General features: G+C 42.2%; 1 protein-coding gene across 8 annotated transcripts in view; it reads left to right on the forward strand.

Annotated features, from left to right (window-relative positions):
* LIMCH1 (LIM and calponin homology domains 1) overlaps positions 1-18,168 on the forward strand; it is a 339,990-nt gene that overhangs the window by 275,930 nt on the left and 45,892 nt on the right. For all 8 annotated transcript variants that reach the window (XM_082637225.1, XM_082637218.1, XM_082637220.1 and 5 more), the window contains 4 exons: positions 1,598-1,724; positions 3,441-3,598; positions 3,807-4,215; positions 7,530-7,748. In XM_082637225.1, coding sequence (XP_082493351.1) covers positions 1,598-1,724; positions 3,441-3,598; positions 3,807-4,215; positions 7,530-7,748 — 913 coding nt within the window. The remainder of the gene's footprint in view (positions 1-1,597; positions 1,725-3,440; positions 3,599-3,806; positions 4,216-7,529; positions 7,749-18,168) is intronic.

Genomic DNA, 18,168 nt, shown 5'->3' on the forward strand with positions numbered 1-18,168 from the left:
CTACAGTTTATCTTTCAGGAAGGTACAGCTGCCACAATCAACACTGTCCCCTGAGTTTGTGGACAGCTCCTCATGTGGTCTGTCATATCCACGCAAATAGAAGCCTCAGATCAAAGAAAGTCCCTTGGCGCAGATTATTAGAATACTCTTGGGGAAAGCAGATTACAAGCGCAGTCTTCAGTTTTAGCTCTCTTAGGTCAGACTCAAATTGTGCAACATCCAGAGAGAGGGGAGAGGCCCCCACACATCCATGCAAGTTCATCTGAGTGGACTGAAATGAACGTGGGCAGCCATTGCTTTGGGGTCATCTTCTCCTTCCAGAGAGCTGCCTGCTAAGGAATCCACTAGCATCCAGTGATGCTGCTGCTGTGCACTGTCTGGCCATGGGGTGACTATTTTGGACATCACTGATGATGTCTGGAACTAGTCGGTGTCTCAGTGCATGGCTTTTCTTTTTCTTTGTGTGGCTTCAAAAATGGACTATCAGTCTTCTGTTCTTAAACAGCCCTCCACTTGATTTGAGCGCTCTATAACCCATTTGGTTCCCAGAGCTCGTCACTTCTTTGAGAGAAAAAAAAGGGAAGATTTTGCTTTGGTTTTTATTTCTATTTTCATCTTGCTGCTTCAGCTTTCGTTGTAGCAAAGGTCTACATAAGCATCGCAGAAAAGGCCCTATGGACTTGCCCAACATTTAATAAGCTCCTATAGAATAGATCAATTATATGAACAGCCTAAAATTTTTTTAAATTGCTTTCCCCATCCTTTTGCTTTTAAAAGAGTAAATTCAGAGGTATCCTGACAAAAATAAAGTGAAATCATTGTGAGAATTTTAGGATACAAAGCATATACTGATTTATATATTTTATCCTTTAATCTTACCATAAAATATTTTCTTGAGTCCAAGATGCCATCAACACACTATCAATTTACAGACAGTTTTACAGGACATAGAAATAAACCACATCAAACGTATGTATCATTAATACGTAGCTGTTGGATGCAACCAAAATTCAGAAAATACAACAGGGAAAAGTGATGCCTTAGACTTGAAGCTGTATGATATATTTTTTTTCTTTTTGAAAATGGAGAAATTGCCTCAGTTAACGGAGAAAGCATTTAAGCCAGCTCTTTACACAAAGAAGCATTTACTGCAATTACGTTTCACTTCAGGGAACACCACTCTCCCTCCCTATAAATTCTCCCCAAGTTATACATTTTAACTCTCTTCATTTTACTTTCTAATACAAGTGAGACGAGCCCAGAGCTTCAAATACCTTTTTCTAGCCCTTTACTTTAAACATATATTGACCCCTACATATAAAATTAGATTGGCCTGATTCTGCCATCACTGAAGACAAAGATGGTCACATTTTCGCTTTTTGCCGCAGAAGGAGAAGAGGGGAGGCTGCTAGCATGCCCGCTGCTGCAGGCCGAGGGATGAATAGACTGCAAATCACGCTACCGCCTTAAGCTGTGGAGGGAAGGGGGCAGTTTTTCCAAACGCGGTAGCGCCCCGACGCGGCGGGACGCTGCAAATGCGCGGAGACTTGCGGAGCATTGATCCCTGACCACCGTCGTCTGCTCTCTCCACACGCAGGAGCACGAGTATGTTTGACATGCGGTGTGAGGAGGAGGCCAAGGTGCAGCCGCACAGCAGGGCCCGCCAGGAGCAGCTGCAGCTGATAAACAACCAGCTGCGGGAAGAGGATGACAAATGGCAAGATGTGAGTGCCGTCCAGGGCCGTGGGCAGTGGGGAGACTGCTCTGCCCGCTGGGCTAGAGGCCCTTTGGAGCAGAAAATCAGGTGGGGCTGGAAAACCAGACTTGGGCTGGACAGCCATGCAGAGGAAGGGGGCCCCTAGAGGGCTTCAAACGGTGACACAGCCCATGTGGGCATTAGGGAAAGCACCCTTGCTGAAGTTTGGCCACAAAAAAGAGGGGAGCAGAAGGGAGGCGACTGTCATGGGATGCAGAATCGAGGAGGGACTGTCTTTTGAGGCTATATATTTGGAATCGATGATAATAATGATGATGACGATGATAATTGCCAACACTGAAAGTGTACCAGTAACAGGTGCTATTCTAGGTACCTTGCATGTAATCATTCTTTAATCCTCTCAGTAATTCAATGAGCTAGCAACTATTATTGTCCTCAGTTCTACAGATGAGTCCCAGAACAGCTAAGTAATTTGTCCAAAGTAACACAGCTAGTGAGCAAGAGAGCCAGGATTATAACCAGTAAGGAAGGCTCCAGGGCCTGATGGGGGCCTTGGGATCATCTGTGTGCTAAGAGCAAAGAGCCAGGGCAGGGGAGAAGCCTAAAGATAGGGATGAGAGGGGCTTCCCTGGTGGCGCAGTGGTTGAGAGTCCGCCTGCCGATGCAGGGGACACGGGTTCATGCCCCGGTCCCATGGGAGGGAGGTCCCACGTGGGAGGATCCCACATGCCGCAGAGCGGCTAAGCCCGTGAGCCATGGCCTCTGAGCCTGCGCGTCCGGAGCCTGTGCTCCGCAATGGGAGAGGCCACAACAGTGAGAGGCCCACGTACCGAAAAAAAAAAAAAAAAAAAAAGATAGGGATGAGAGGAGGGAGAGTGGATTACTTCATCCTCACAGAGCCCTCTGAGGTGGCTACTGCAGATTTGACTCTACCTTTAGTCAAAAAAGTTAACTTTTCTGAAGTTGATAAAATGTGGTAATAATTACATCTGTGCCTGGCACCTTATGTGCACTACCTCATTTAACCCTCACAACAGGCTTGTAAGAGTAGGTATTATTATCATTTCTATTTTAGAGATGAGGAAACTGAGGTGCAGAGAGGCTAAGAAACGTGCCTGAGATTCCAAAGCGTGGAAGGGATAGAGCTAGGATTGTTTCTCACAGCCGCACTCCCACCCGTCTGACTCCAGAATCCTAAGTCTTCAACATTATGCTCTAACTGCCCATAGGATTTGTGGTGAGGTTCTTGAAAGGATCAGATGACTTAATACATACAGAATTGTTGGTTCTGTAAGACCCCAAAGCCAATTTTTTTTTCTGTCTTTTCTTCCTTCCCTGAGGGAATTGTAGGTCTGTGGTTAATTCCTACCATTCTGTTGTCAGCGAATCCATTCACAATGCAGAGGTCATAAATAGCAATAAATGAAGTTTCTTACAATACCCTCTGAGGCAATACTTTAAAATTTGGCAACTGACATGGAATTTGATCACAAATTTTACATTACCATGTTTAAATAAATGCGCTGCCCTGCTATGGATAATGTAGATATTTCTGAAGGGTTCCTGCCTTTGAGGTAGTCCTGTTCCAACCAGACTTACGTTGCATGTACAGAAATGTCTTAGTCTGGCCGATAGTCAGTGCTTACTCATCCCTGAAGAGTAGAAATGGAATTATGTGCAAGTCTGAAGAAAAATGTTCTATCTCCCTCCCCCACCCCTGCAGGACCTGGCTCGTTGGAAGAGCCGTAGAAGAAGTGCTTCTCAGGACTTAATCAAGAAAGAGGAAGAAAGGAAAAAAATGGAGAAGTTACTGGCTGGAGAGGATGGGACAAGTGAACGCAGGAAAAGCATCAAAACCTACAGAGAAATTGTCCAGGAAAAGTGGGTTCTTTCTGTGGTTGTTCTTGTTGTTGAATGTACAGTGTTATCTAGATGTGCTTTTCCTAAAAATTGTTGGTTATCATGACGGCTCTGACACCAATATTACACTTCCTGTTTGTATACTTTCCTTCAGCTCTAACAAGGTCTGCTTTGCACTTCCTGTGACCGTTGCCTTGTTCTTGCTTCCCCTCCCATGCCCATCCTTTAGGGAGCGGAGAGAGAGGGAGTTGCATGAGGCATACAAGAATGCACGGTCCCAGGAGGAGGCGGAAGGGATCCTTCAACAGTACATCGAGAGGTTCACCATCAGCGAAGCTGTTCTTGAACGCTTGGAGATGCCAAAAATTCTGGAAAGAAGCCATTCAACAGAGCCAAACTTATCCTCCTTCCTGAATGACCCCAACCCCATGAAATACCTGCGGCAACAGTCACTGTCTCCACCCAAATTCACTGCCACCGTGGAAACCACCATCGCTCGTACCAGTGTACTGGATGCCAGCATGTCAGCAGGCAGTGGGTCTCCAAGCAAAACTGTCACTCCCAAAGCAGTGCCTATGCTGACACCCAAGCCTTACTCCCAGCCCAAAAACTCTCAAGAGGTCCTGAAGACCTTCAAGGTAGGATGAGTTCCTTAAGGGTAGAACCAAAACTGAACCCCAGGTCATCACTGGAAGGAAGCATCTTGCCTCAAGAAGATGCAATTGTTTTTATCAAACAAAAGCAAAATGTGTTAACATGTATGATTGTGAAGTTTCTGTGTCTCTGAGATTTGGTTTGCAAATAGTTAAGGGATAGATGATTCCCCTCAATTCCTGTTTTTAATACTGATGGGCTTCAGTGAGATTGGTGGTTGAGTCATCTCCATGAGCAATGTCTGTTTCATAGTTGGATATGATGGCATGGTCTCTCTATAGTAGTCATAACAAGCCCTAATTTAGCAGCACCCTAGGTATCTCCAGCTATCTGGAGGTATTGCAAATTCCTCAAAACAAAATTTTGATTGCCTTTGGCTTAAATAGAAGTATATACAGCTACCTCTCTTTTAGGAAGAAACTGCCATCATATCTAAAAAGATGCTACAATATAAAAAATAATAATACAAGGAATACATGGGATGTACTTGGTTCTCAGATGAGACAGATTTTTTTTATTTTTTAAGTGGGAAGAAACTATGTCGTTTTGGGGGCTGGAGGGGTTGCCAATGAATGTGTAAAGTGATGTACCAGAACCAAAGAATCTATGACAGTCAAACGTCTTTTTTCTTCCTCAAATTCTAATATTTTCCCTCACCTCAAGAGGAAGTGCTCATCCTTTGTCTCAAGCTATGTTGACTATAAAGAAAAATCAGTTCTGATTGTCCCTGCACACCACATGGGTTCATAACAGAAGACAGGTGGAATTCATCAGTAGCAGACACGGACATGTGACTGTAAAGAAAGTTTGCTAAACTAAACTAATTGAGCAGTGGGATGCCATGTATCTTCCTATTGAATTTCAGAGGGAACCAAACCACACCTTCTGACTTTTGCTTAGATAACTCTGAATGTATCTTCAAAATCTGTGCCTTAGGCTTTGGTGAAACAAAAGAAAAATGTCCTGGCTGTCTCATCTGGGTTGAATTGCGATGTTTATCCCTCAAGGGAAGGGGCTGTGTCCTTGTTGTTCATAGCTTCATCCTGAGTGCCTGGCATAGGTGCCTAGGCACTCAGCAACTGTTCATTGAATAAATACACTAATTTTTCCTGAGAAGATGAGCTACTCATCATGCAGACTCGTGCACACACAGATATACACATGATCATATGTGCTCGGCAGGCCACCTAATTACCTCAGGAGCTGTCCTTCACCTAGGGCACACGGTGATGCACTGTCTGAGATTTCATGAAGGCAGGTTTGATGTTGAGGTGGCCCAGCACAGGGATAGGGAATACATTTATTTAAGTTGGTATCCAAGGCAGCTGATCAATTAATCCAGATGTCCACTTCCTATCCTTAATATAAACAGCACAATGTGATCATTTAAACAGAAGAATTAGGATAGATGACTTTATGGCAAGACTTTGGCCCTGAGAAAACCCAGTCCCTTGCCATTGTGGCAAGACAGTGTGGAGGCCTCAAGAGAGGTGGATTGAGGAACTGGATAGAGATCCTTTCAGAGCTGGGGCTCACCAATGAGCCCTCAACTCATCATAGGTCTTGATGGCTGTCAACCCTGTTCACAGCCCCACCATTGAGTGGGTGGACCCACTTGTATGGTAATATGTAAATGGAACAGTTGTTGCCAGATAATGCCAGAACTGAAGCTAAGGGGTGTGTGTGTGCGCATGTGTGTGTGTGTGTGTGTTTTCTTGTGGGGAGGAGGTGGGCACGGGAGACAGGGAATACAGGCTCAGTTTCTTAGTACAACAGATTTAAGAGTAAAGGAAGAGCAAGTAAAATGGTTTAAGGCAGTGTTTTCAAACTGAGACTTGCCACCTGTTGCTAGGTTATGAAATCAATTTAGTGGTTTGGAATCAGCATTCTTTTTTTTTTTTAAAAAAAAGGAGGTAGAATAGAATACAATGTTTAAAAGACAGCCTAGCGCATCACATATAAAAAAAGGTAAATATGATTTTGCAAAACTTCGTTTCAGTTATCTTTATGTGTGTGTGTTCAGTTGTGATTTCAACTTCATGGATTACAGACAATAGATATACAAGCCACTGACTTAGGGTAAATAAACTATAACTAGCATCTGCCCTTCTATTATTCCTTTTAAAAGATTTTAGAAGGTTTAGTAAGAAGAATAGCTAATATTTACATACATACAATGTGTCAGATACTGTTCTAAATTCTGTGCATATATTAATCCATAAAATCACCATAACAGCATCATTAAGAAATACTATTATCATAAAGGTGAGGAGGGCTTCCCTGGTGGCGCAGTGGTTGAGAGTCCGCCTGCCGACGCAGGGGACACTGGTTCGTGCCCCGGTCCGGGAAGATCCCACATGCCGTGGAGCGGCTGGGCCCGTGAGCCATGGCCGCTGAGCCTGCGCGTCCGAAGCCTGTGCTCCGCAACGGGAGAGGCCACAACAGTGAGAGGCCCACGTACCGCAAAAAAAAAAAATAATAAATAAATAAATAAATAATAAAGGTGAGGAAACCGAGGTTGAAGATTACATGGCTGTTAAGCAATAGAGCCAGGACTCACTCTGAGGCTGTCTCACTGCAGAGCTTCTTTTCAGGACCACGCTACATACTGTCAGACCTTAAGACAGATATTTCTAGATGCCTTTTAATAAGCCAGACTAACCACTGTCACTCCTTCTTTCTCGCTCCCACTACCCTCCCTAGAGATGAGTGCAAAACAAAAATATTTTAATGTGCATGGCCTCTTTTTCTTGAAGAAAATGGGATGGTCAGGTTAACTAGAAATAGGAATTTACTGTCACATAGCATAGCATATCACCAGGTTCCCTGCCCTCCATGATAGCTTCCAAAAAGTACCCATTGCTCCTGACCATGACAGGATAACCTGTGAAATATTCCTGATCTAAGATGAGCTCCACCTAATTTAATATGCTAATCAGAAAAAAAAACCCTCAAAGTTGTGGATTAGCAGTCAGAAAGTAAATGAAAATTACTGGAACCCAAATATGCCCTTGATTTTCTATACTGCAAAATAAAAACAGACCCACAGTAAGGTGAACATGAAATGTATTCTAACGTGAAGCAGCCTGAGAAGGCAGACCAACTTTTAAAGAAGCCTTCAAAGATGGCATTTAGAGGAGCCCTAGTTTCTAGAACTGACTGAAGCATATAAAAGACCTTATTCTTTGTTAGACCATGATTATTAAATGCTAATGATTTAAGGTGATTCTGAACGTGTTATTTTGTTACAGTCTTTTGCTGGGGAATAGCATGTTCTTGTTCATTCCGGTTTTTACAGGTAGATGGGAAAGTCACCATGAATGGAGAGACGGTTCACGTTGACGAGGAGGAGAAGGAAAGAGAATGTCCCCCGGTGGCACTTGCCCCCTCGTTGACCAAATCCCAGATGTTTGAAGGTGTGGCCAGAGTGCATGGGTCCCCCATGGAGCTGAAACAAGACAACAGTAGCATTGAGATCAACATAAAGAAGCCAAGTTCTCTTCCCCAAGAGCTGACGGTAAGAAGCAAAGTTTTTTTTTTTCCTCTTCAGGATAATTTCAGTGTGAAAGAATCTATTTAAAAAAAAAATAAGTAGGTCCGGATAATGATCATTTCTTTCTAGGAAGATGTATTAGTTTGCTAGGGCTGCCATAACGAAGTGACACAAACTGAGTGGCTTACACAACAGATATTAATTGTCTCATGGTCCTGCTGGCTGGAAGTCCAAAGTCAAGGTGTTGGCAGGGTTGGTTCCTTCTGGTGTCTATGAGGGAGAATCTGGTCCTGGCTTCTGGTGGTTTGCTGGCAGTCTTTGGCGTTCTCTGCCAAAGAAGAGATAGATGCACCACCCTGATCTCTGCCTTCATGTTCACATGACACTCTCCCTGTGTGTTGTCTGTGTCCAAGTCTCCCCTTTTTATGAGGACACAGGTCATACTGGATTAGGGACCTACTCCACTCCAGTATGACCTCGTGTTAATTTAATTACATCTGCAAAAATCCTGTTTCCAAATAAAGTCACATTCTGAGGTAATTGAGTTTAGGACTTCCACACATAAATATGGGGGAGGACGCAGTTCAGCCCTAACAGAGGAATATAGCAGAAGGTGTCATGTGTTATGAGTAAAAACCTTTCTCTTGTTCCCCTGTGATTGGTGTCTAGTGTTATAGAAAAAGAAATAAATCTCTGAAATACCTTCATTTTTGTTTATTCAGGACCCCATCAGACTTGTTAAAATAATTTGAAAATAACTGGTGCCACCAGAACCTGACTTTCCATCCTTGACAATTTGTATAAAAGCGTATCTTTCTTATTAGTTTTAAAAAACTCATTAAAAATCAAATTAACTTTTTTATTGGTTTAGCCCCTGAAATCCAGTGTAATTAGAAGTACTATTGAATGGCCAAGCTGAAAAATGTAGGGTAATTCAAGAATAGCAGAAGAGAGAACTCAAAATAACATTAGATTTGCTTATTTGGAGTATAAAATGTCATCAAGAAGATTACACTTTTTCTTAGATCTCTCACCAGGGTTCGTGCTGGTTTTGCTGATCAAACCCCAACTGTCAGTACCACAGATAAAGGCCGGCTTTTGGGGTAGAATCGGACTCTGTTCAGCCTTATCTGTTCTCACCAGAGGCTGATTTCTGTGGTTTTAATTTATAGTGTTTGGGTTGGAATTATAAAGGAAGGCGGAAACTGTCAAAAATTTTCCCCCAGCACCTAGAAAAGTTTGGTCCAGAGGGAAACTTGTCTTCCAGCTCCAGGGCTAAGTTAAATGACCCAGCTACCTAAACCCCTCCAGAGGACTAGATATTATTTTTCTTATCTCCAGGATTTGTCTTTTGAAGAATAAAATATGTTTTCGCAGAGGAGTTGAGAGCATTTAACTCTTCCTCACAGTGCTCAAGCCCTAGAAAGAGATTCAAAGTGGAATAGACCAAAATAACTTCCTCACCATGGTAACATGTTTGCTGGTCTCTAGGAGAAAAGTTTTGTGATCAAGGCACAGGCTGAATCCCTCAACCTGGAATTTAATTCTACTTTTCATTTGCATGAATGTTACCACACCTGAAGAGTCCTTATGTGTTATCATGAGATGGGACACTGAGTTCTGCTAGGAGTGTGGGAACATTACTAGTAGAGTCAACATGAACTTATGCTCTTAAATTTAAATGTGAAGTTCCCCCAATTAATTAGACATTGCAGTGGTAGGATTGCTTTTCTGGGACAGTTAGTAATTCTGTTCTTATTTTTCTTTTGCCACACTTAATAATGAGTGTTTCCTAAGTTCCCTTCATAAGTACCTTTCCATGACTCAATCTGGTTACTCTGTCCATCAGGCCACAGGACCTTTGCACATACTGTTGAGCACAGTTCTTTGTCCCTGTACTTTGGAGAAGCAACAGTGTAGGAGCCACACTGGTCCCATAACAGAGGTACACAGGGCTTAGTCAGGCCCAGTAGATTAATTCCAAGAACAGATCCTAAGGGCTCTGCTATCAGGCACGTGTCCATTCTCTACCTTTACCTCTGCCCTCTGACCATTTTGTTGTTTGAATCTGGGAGGAACCCTGCCCTTGGCGGAATAGATTTTTTACCAGCAGAAGTTAAAGGAATAAGTGAAGAGACCAGACGGTATAAGGTCTAAACTTCCCACACCAACTATTTAATCTCTCTTGTTCGAAGCTTCTAACCCTTTGGGGAAAAAGCTTTATCAATCTTATATGGAATCATAAACAGAAGAAAAGGGGGTTTTATTTGTCTGTTTTGGGGTTTTACTAAACCTCCCTTAAAAAATACTCATTCTTGGGGCTTCCCTGGTGGTGCAGTGGTTGAGAGTCTGCCTGCCGATGCAGGGGACACGGGTTCGTGCCCCGGTCCGGGAAGATCCCACATGCCACGGAGTGGCTGGGCCCGTGAGCCATGGCTGCTGAGCCTGCGCGTCTGGAGCCTGCGCGTCCGGAGCCTGTGCTCTGCAACGGGAGAGGCCACAGCAGTGAGAGGCCTGCGTACCACACACAAAAAAAAAAAAAAAAAAAAAAACCTCATTCTCAATAATTACTAATTTTCTTATTTTTACAATGAGCAACATAAAAAGAAAATAGCCTATTGTCTCTTACTGCCAGGCATTTTCCACCTTAACAGTAGTTGTACTGCTATACTCTCTAATGGCAAAGAGAAGATGGATTGAAATATGTCACATTGGTTACATTGCCCCAAAAGTATCTTGTTTCAAGAAAGGCAAAATTAGATGATCTGAAAGAAATCATGTTATTTCAGAGGTATATACGGTATAACAAGGAAAGCCCTAGTCAAAAGGTGGCCTTGTGGACTTTTTTCTGGAAACCATCCTGATCCTGGGCAGCCTGAGGTCTAATCTCATGGAAGAGCCTGGGAGTCTCTTACTCTGGAAAAAACTGCCTAGTTTGGAGTGATTTCTAGTTCAATAAACCCTAGTGGTTCTGAAGAGGTCATAGCATTTATTTACCTCATGTCTAGTACTTTAGGCTCTTGAAATAACCATGTCAGGGGCTACTACGTTATTTTCTGGGTAGATAACTACCTGTATGTATCAGACTTCGAGCCAAGTTGTTAGCTGCACTTCACGAAATTTTGGCTAAAACACTCTTCATACTCGCTTACAACTTATGACACCAAAAGTTTTCCGTTTAGAATATGTTATCCTAAGAGCCGTTTTCTTTTCATTAATTAATTAATTTATTTATTTATTTTTGGCTGTGTTGGGTCTTCGATGCGCGTGGGCTTTCTCTAGTTGTGGTGAGCGAAATTGTGGCACACGGGCTGAGTTGCTCCGTGACATGTGGAATCTTCCGGGACCAGGGCTCGAACCCGTGTCCCCTGCATTGGCAAGTGGACTCTTAACCACTGCGCCACCAGGGAAATCCCCTAAGAGACATTTTTAAACCCACTCCTCATTTTACTTCCTTCTCCATGTTCCAAGAAAAGCATTTCTTGACTGTGTTTCAGCCAGTATATTCCCATTGAAATGGTAGAATTCATTGGTCATGGCAAAATATGGTGACCAGCTTGAAACAGGAGGCTGCACTCAACAGCCTCCCAGGCCTTTTTACCAGCTTGCACTTGATTTGCTGTTTCTAATTCATTTGGCCCATTCTGTGGGGCTGTCAAAGGAATAGTGTTCTTCTTTTTAAATAGTGTCTTTCTTCCCAAAACTGCATTCCCAACAGATATACTTTTTACAAAGGAGTAGCCTCACCCACCACTAAAATGTCACGGTTCCTTCAGGGTGAGCTGGAACTATTCAAAGAGCACAGTACCAGTAGGCAGGAGCATTAGCTCAGAAGGAGAGGCCGAGTGGCAGAGGAGAGTGGGCACCACACTGCAATGGGCCACGGGGTGTGAGGTGGGAGGGTCAGCCTCTTGCGTCAGCACAACCACTTTTGCGTATGACGTCATGTCTTTAGGTTCCTTCTACCTTATCTTTCTCATTAGAAACTCTTGAGACCATCGACTCTTACTTTAGAAATAGATCCTAAATTAAGTTTGGCTTGTTATTAATTTTTAATACTCTGGTTATATCTATTGAGACCAACAAACTCCAGATCATCCTCAACTGAATCACCTTTAAGGTAATGAGATCGTGATAGCAGTTGTGCTGATGGTTGTCCGTTACCTGATAAGCATGAATAAATGACCTACTCTGTGGCCCATTCTTGAAATTGAAAAAGAAACTCATGAACTTGCTATGAGAGCAATTTTCATAAAGCAACTAGCAAAGTATATAACATAGTATTTAATTAAGAGCTAGAAAACAGGGTTAGAAGCCTAGAGGGACATAAAATGGCAAGGAACAGGTAAGATCATTGTAGGCTGGAGTTAGTCTAGTTGGGAAGGTTTTATGTGAATTTCAAAATCAACTTGTAGGCTTTGCATTGGAATGGAGGGGGGAAGCAAGCTGTTCCACATGTTGCAACCAGCAGAAGCAAAGACCTTAAGTGGGGATCACAGGGCTAAGAGGTGATGAGGGTGACTAGATGCCATACACTCCAACCAGAGGGATGGGGGCCCCCATGGCCCCTCCCAGTTATCCTTGAGATATTTCCCAGTGGAAATCTAACACTCACTTTTTTTTGCATTTTAAAATATTGGCTTCTGTAAGAAAATCATATCATAGCACAAATACTAGACTTGTAGAATCCAGGATTGGAAAAGAATTTGGAAGGTCTTTTAAACTAAGGACTAATTTATCCTGTTTAGTGACCTACAGAGAAATGTCTCCCTTCAAGATAGTCTAGTGTTTTCTTGATCCAGTGTGAGCCTTTGAATCTCTTCCTGCCTTGTTGTTGCCAAAAATGACCCTTTCCTAAAATACCTAAAGTACCCCATGCACTAGGTCAAAGACCAAACCCCCCCTGAGCCTCAGTTTATATTTAAAATAAGGATAATAATAGCATAGGCATCTGATGGTTATCATGAGAATTCATATGCATAGAGCACTTAGCATGATGTCACAGTGACTCATAGAGGTGCCCTTAAGTTAGTTTTAACATTGTCATTCAACAAATGGGAGAAAGAAAGTTACCGTATATTTTTCAGAAGCCTGGAAGGGTGAGAGGTGCAAAGTTTTTTAGGTTAAAGTAAGGTCATCAGAATCACCATATTGAACAGATGTGAATTTCAAACAAATGTGATAAATTCCATGTTGTCTTCCAACTCAGCCCGTCAGTAGCTCCAGCTGTAATTCTCTAGGAAGCAAACAGACATGAACAGCTTTTTCCAGAAGACGATTGCCCTTGCAGATGCTCACATGCTTCTTCCAGCAGCTCTTTTTGGTTCTCCTGTTATTCACTCTTTCCCAAGTCTGGCTCCCCTCTGCCACCTAAACCCCCAGGACTCTCACCCGTTGACCTCCTGTCAGCGCCCTCTTGCCAGCTCACCCCAACCGATGTCCTGCATGCCCTCTGCTCTGGCAGCACCCTCCCACCTGGTCTGTGGCAATTCTCCCTCATGGACCAACGGCCAAACTCAGCTCTGAGGGATCTAAACAACTTCATCTGCGTTTCTCAAACTAAGTAACAAGATCTTTCCACCTTGACAAAGCTCTAGGCCTTCCTCTTGAAAATTCAGTACTTTACTAATGTTTTCTGATCCAGGAAAACAGACAATCAGATCTTTCTTGAAACATTTCATTTTTCAGTGAGAGCAGGGTGAAGGCATTTGAGTAGGTGCTGTTTTCCTTACAACTGTGACCAACTGCAGATTCCTCTTAGATGTCAAATGTCAACAGACATTTCTCTAGAAACTGTTTTACTCCATCCAGAAGTAGTTGCAAGAGCATTAGATTTAATACTCTAATTAAGTCATTAAAGATATTTAGGTATGAAAGTGTTTATAGACTTCAAGATAGTATACATCAGGAACAATAAAAAAAATCAAACCTAGCCCATCTGACCTGGGTCAGACCCACACATTGTTGGTTGGAGAAGTTTAAGGCAAAAAGAAAAAGTTTAAGGAGTGGAAAGGCTGATTCTCCACGTAGATCCTCTTTCAACCAGTGAAAATAGATATTTGGTGATGTAAAAGCAAAAAGGGAAACACATGCATGGCATATGTGGCACCTGGGTCCTGCTGCCAAGACATAAATAGACTGATTTTCCAGGCTTGCTTCCAGATAAGTTCTTCAGGACTGGAGCCGGACAATCAGTCAGAGTCACCAAATAGCAGCTCAGGTAAGGACCTTGGACATCACACCTTCCAAACCGTAGAGGTTAAATGATCAGTCCAAGCTTTCATACCTCCTCTGTCCTAGAAACAGGGCCACTCGGATCCTGGGTCTCAGGACCATTTGTCCTCTCCTGCTTCATATTTCCAATTCATTCCACAGAGACGCTCTCTGGGCTGGTTCACCAGTAAGATTCTTGTTAAAAGAACAGCCCAAAGCCAGGTAGATCTGTGGCTAGACCATGTCCCTCTCAAGCTAGGAGACTGCCACCTCCCACCGGTGGCCTCAGGGCTCGGTCTGGCACCAGGGCCAGTTTAGATGGTGTTCTTAGTCAAGGAGATGCCAACTCCTGGCTTAGGCCCCTGTAACCTTTCTGTGCTCTCATTCATTCATGTCCAGGGATCTGTTTTTATTTTCATTCTTGAGACAGTATTACCAGTTGGAGAAGGGAAGCCTTCTCCTCTTTTCAGCTATAACCAAAGGAAAGCGTGGGCCATAAAGCACATTTTCCAGCAAGACAGGTTTGTTTCAGGCAAATCTCTGAGTCCATCAGCACTGGTTAAAGCTGCCAATTTTGAACTCACTACCTTTGAAGTAATGATGTGAGTACAAAAGTAACAAGACTTCAGAATGGAGTATCAGACAGAAGTTAATTAAACTGGCTATAACAGAATATAGAAAACCATAAAAAAATATAAACTAGTTATTACTCCAGCCACTCAGAAATTAAGATTTTTTAAAATGTGCATCCTTCTCTTTTTCTCAGGGTATATAAAATATTTTGGGGGCTCATGTTATTCAAATTGTGTTGTAACTTGCTTTTTCTCTTAATTTATCCTGAATATTTTGTTAGTAATAGCTTGATTTTGATGACTAGTATGCATTTAAACTAAGCTTGACAGTATAAATTTCGTAAATATTGCATCTAACATTTGCTTCCCTATCGTGGGTTACATGTTGACTCTATGTCAGATACCATGCTGGGTCCCTGCCCCCCTAAGAACCTGGACTGGATCAAAAGCCTCAAGATGGGGTGATGGCTGGGGGTGGTCCGGTCTCAAGCTGCCCTGGGAAGTGGAGACTTGGCTAACTTGCCCCCTGTCCCGAGAGATCCCGGAGAGTTCTCATCTTTTGCATAATAAATGGATGAGGGCTTCCCTGGTGGCGCAGTGGTTGAGAGTCCGCCTGCCGATGCAGGGGACACGGGTTCGTGCCCCGGTGCGGGAAGATCCCACATGCCGTGGAGCGGCTGAGCCCGCGAGCCATGGCTGCTGAGCCTGCATGTCCAGAGCCTGTGCTCCACAACGGGAGAGGCCACAACAGTGAGAGGCCCATGTACCGCACAAAAAATAAAATTAAATAAATAAATAAATAAATAAATAAATAAATAAATGGATGAGAGGTAGAATGGAAAGGATGAGGTAGAATGGATGAGAAGGAAAGGGCATGGAAATGGCAGTTTGAATCATTTCAGCAATAAACTTGGGACACTCAGGTTCTGGATTGCATCTTATGGGTCAAAACCTTTAAATACCTGGGGAGAAGTTGGCAGTGGGTGTGACTCCAAGTCCAGATGTTGGAGCATTGAGGTTACCAGCACAGGTCAAGGTTCCTACCTCCCCTGCCTACTAGCAATGTGGCTCTGGGTAAGTCACTTAGCCTCCTGGGCCTCAGCTTCCTCACCTGTATAAAGGGAATCATATTGGTGCATACTTTACAAGCTTGCTCTGAGGACTAAGGAAGATAATCCACATCAAGTGCTGACATGTGGGAAATCTAGTAAATATTGACGATGGCTACAGTGACAACAGTGTATAACCATTAAAACATAATTTTAAGGGAAGATAAATTGGGTCATCTGGGAGTTCAGTATTTGAGTGTTAAGCCACATAGAAATGCATCCAGAAACATGAGTATTCTTGAAAATCGAAGTTCTGCATTAGTCATGCATAAGTAAAATATTACTGAAATGAGGTGTGCTAGTAAAATCATCCTTATTGAAGTAGTGCTTGAGAACTTTGTCTCTTCTGCATTATAAATTATGTCTAGGGCTTCCCTCGTGGCGCAGCGGTTAAGAATCCGCCTGCCAATGCAGGGGACACGGGTTCGAGCCCTGGTCCGGGAAGATCCCACATGCTGCGGAGCCTAAGCCTGTGTGCCACAACTACTGAGCCTGCACTCTAGAGCCCGTGAGCCACAACTACTGAGCCCACGTGCCACAACTACTGAAGCCTGTGCGCCTAGAGCCCGTGCTCTGCAACAAGAGAAGACACGGCAATGAGAAGCCCACACACCGCAACAAAGAGTAGCCCCTGCTCGCCGCAACTAGGGAAAGCCTGCTCACAGCAACGAAGACCCAATGCAGCCAAAAATAAATAAATAAAATAAATAAATTTTAAAAAATTATGTCTAAAGGACTTCATGAATTATCTTATTTCATTGATTCCAAGGGGCACACTTGCCACACTTGAGCATCTCTAAATTAGGACATGTCTTTTTTTCAGGATATGTCTTATAATCAATAGTGTGTCCTATTTAACAGGTAGTTTGCTTTTTTTCTTAGTAGTACCTAAAATAATACAGCTTAAACTTGATGGCATCTAAGATTTAATAAAATATGTCCATTTCTTTGTTCATGTTTGGGCCGGGAAGGCTTTGGCTCAGTTTTTGTAGTTATTTATTTCCAGTCACTGGAAACACCAGTGTTCTCAAGAGCATCATTCATCAATATTTAACTGCAAATTTGTTTCCCAACCTCAGATAGTTTTCCATAATCTAATCCATTTGAGGAGAAAACCTAAAAATCAGTATTTCAGACAGTATTTTATATATTAAAAATCAGTATCTCTGGCAGTATTTATATATTAACATCATAAAACAAAAAATACTGTGTATTAATACTTCTATGTGTGTGGGGGACACTTTAAATTATTAAACCCAGGTTATTCTGTTGTAATACTAGGCTGGTGGGTCTTCAAATGCTACTCTCATGTCAGTTGTTCATATAACAGTGTACAGACACACACACAGAGAACATATATATGTAACTCCACTATAATAAAAGAGACTTTGGTTTATTTAACCATTTCCACTCATTAAGTCTCTTAAAGGGCTTCAATTCAGGCTTCTTGATGTATTAAAAAGTTACAAAATCCATTAAGTAGTATAAATATGATGCTTATTTCCTTCCTAGGGTTTTAAAGGTGCATGTTAATTTAATATTTTGTTCTTCCAGAATTGGTACACAGTTATCTGTCATTAGAAAGTGCTCATCTAGTTATGAAGATGTCAAAACTTACCCCATCCTCCAAAAGAAAAAGCATATCTTTGCCACTACATGCTATTATAAAATTCTTTAGCAGCTTGAAAGGCTAGTGGCTTAAAGTTTCCTTGTGTCTTTTTTTTAACTTTGAAAATTTCCAAATAATTTTTTTACAAATTTTTTTCCATTTTTTATTGTGGTAAAGTAAAACATAAAATTTACTATCTTAACCATTTTTAAGTGCACAGTTTAGTAGTATTTAGTACATTCATATTGTGCAACCATTGCCACCATCCATCTCCAGAACTCTTTTCATCTTGCTAAACTGAAACTCTGTACCCGTTAAACAATAGTTGCCCATGGCCCACTCCCCTCAGACCCAGGCAACAATCATTTTACTTTTTTTTCCCCTTCACTTTTCCCCCATGCCCCAGCCTCTGGTAGCTACCATTCTACTCTCTGTTACTACGGGTCTGGCATTTTTTAATTTTAATTTTTTAGATTCCAGATATAACTGAGATCATGCAATATTTGTCCTTCTGTGTCTGGCTTATTTCACTCAGCATAATGTTCTCCAGGTTCACGCATATTGTCGCAAATGACAGGATTTTCTTCTTTTTAAAGGCTCAATAATATTCCATTGTATATGTGTGTATAATATTGATATTTGTGCATATAGTAATATTTATGTATCAGAATATATGAATAATATATACATATATACATGTTTTCTTTATCTAGTCATCCATCAACATTTAGGTTGTTTCCATAACTTGGCTATTGTGAATAATGCTGCAATGAACATGGGAGTACAGATGTCTCTTCGAGATAGTGATTTCATTTCCTTTGGCTATATATACCTAGAAGTGGAATTGCTGGATCATATAATAGTTCTATTTTAAATTTTTGATGAAACTCCATACTATTTTCCATAATGGCTGTACCAGTTTACATTCCCACCATCAGTGT

Source organism: Mesoplodon mirus (genome assembly GCF_964341445.2).
Source record: "Mesoplodon mirus genome assembly, chromosome: 2".
NCBI classification, from domain to species: Eukaryota; Metazoa; Chordata; class Mammalia; order Artiodactyla; family Ziphiidae; genus Mesoplodon; species Mesoplodon mirus.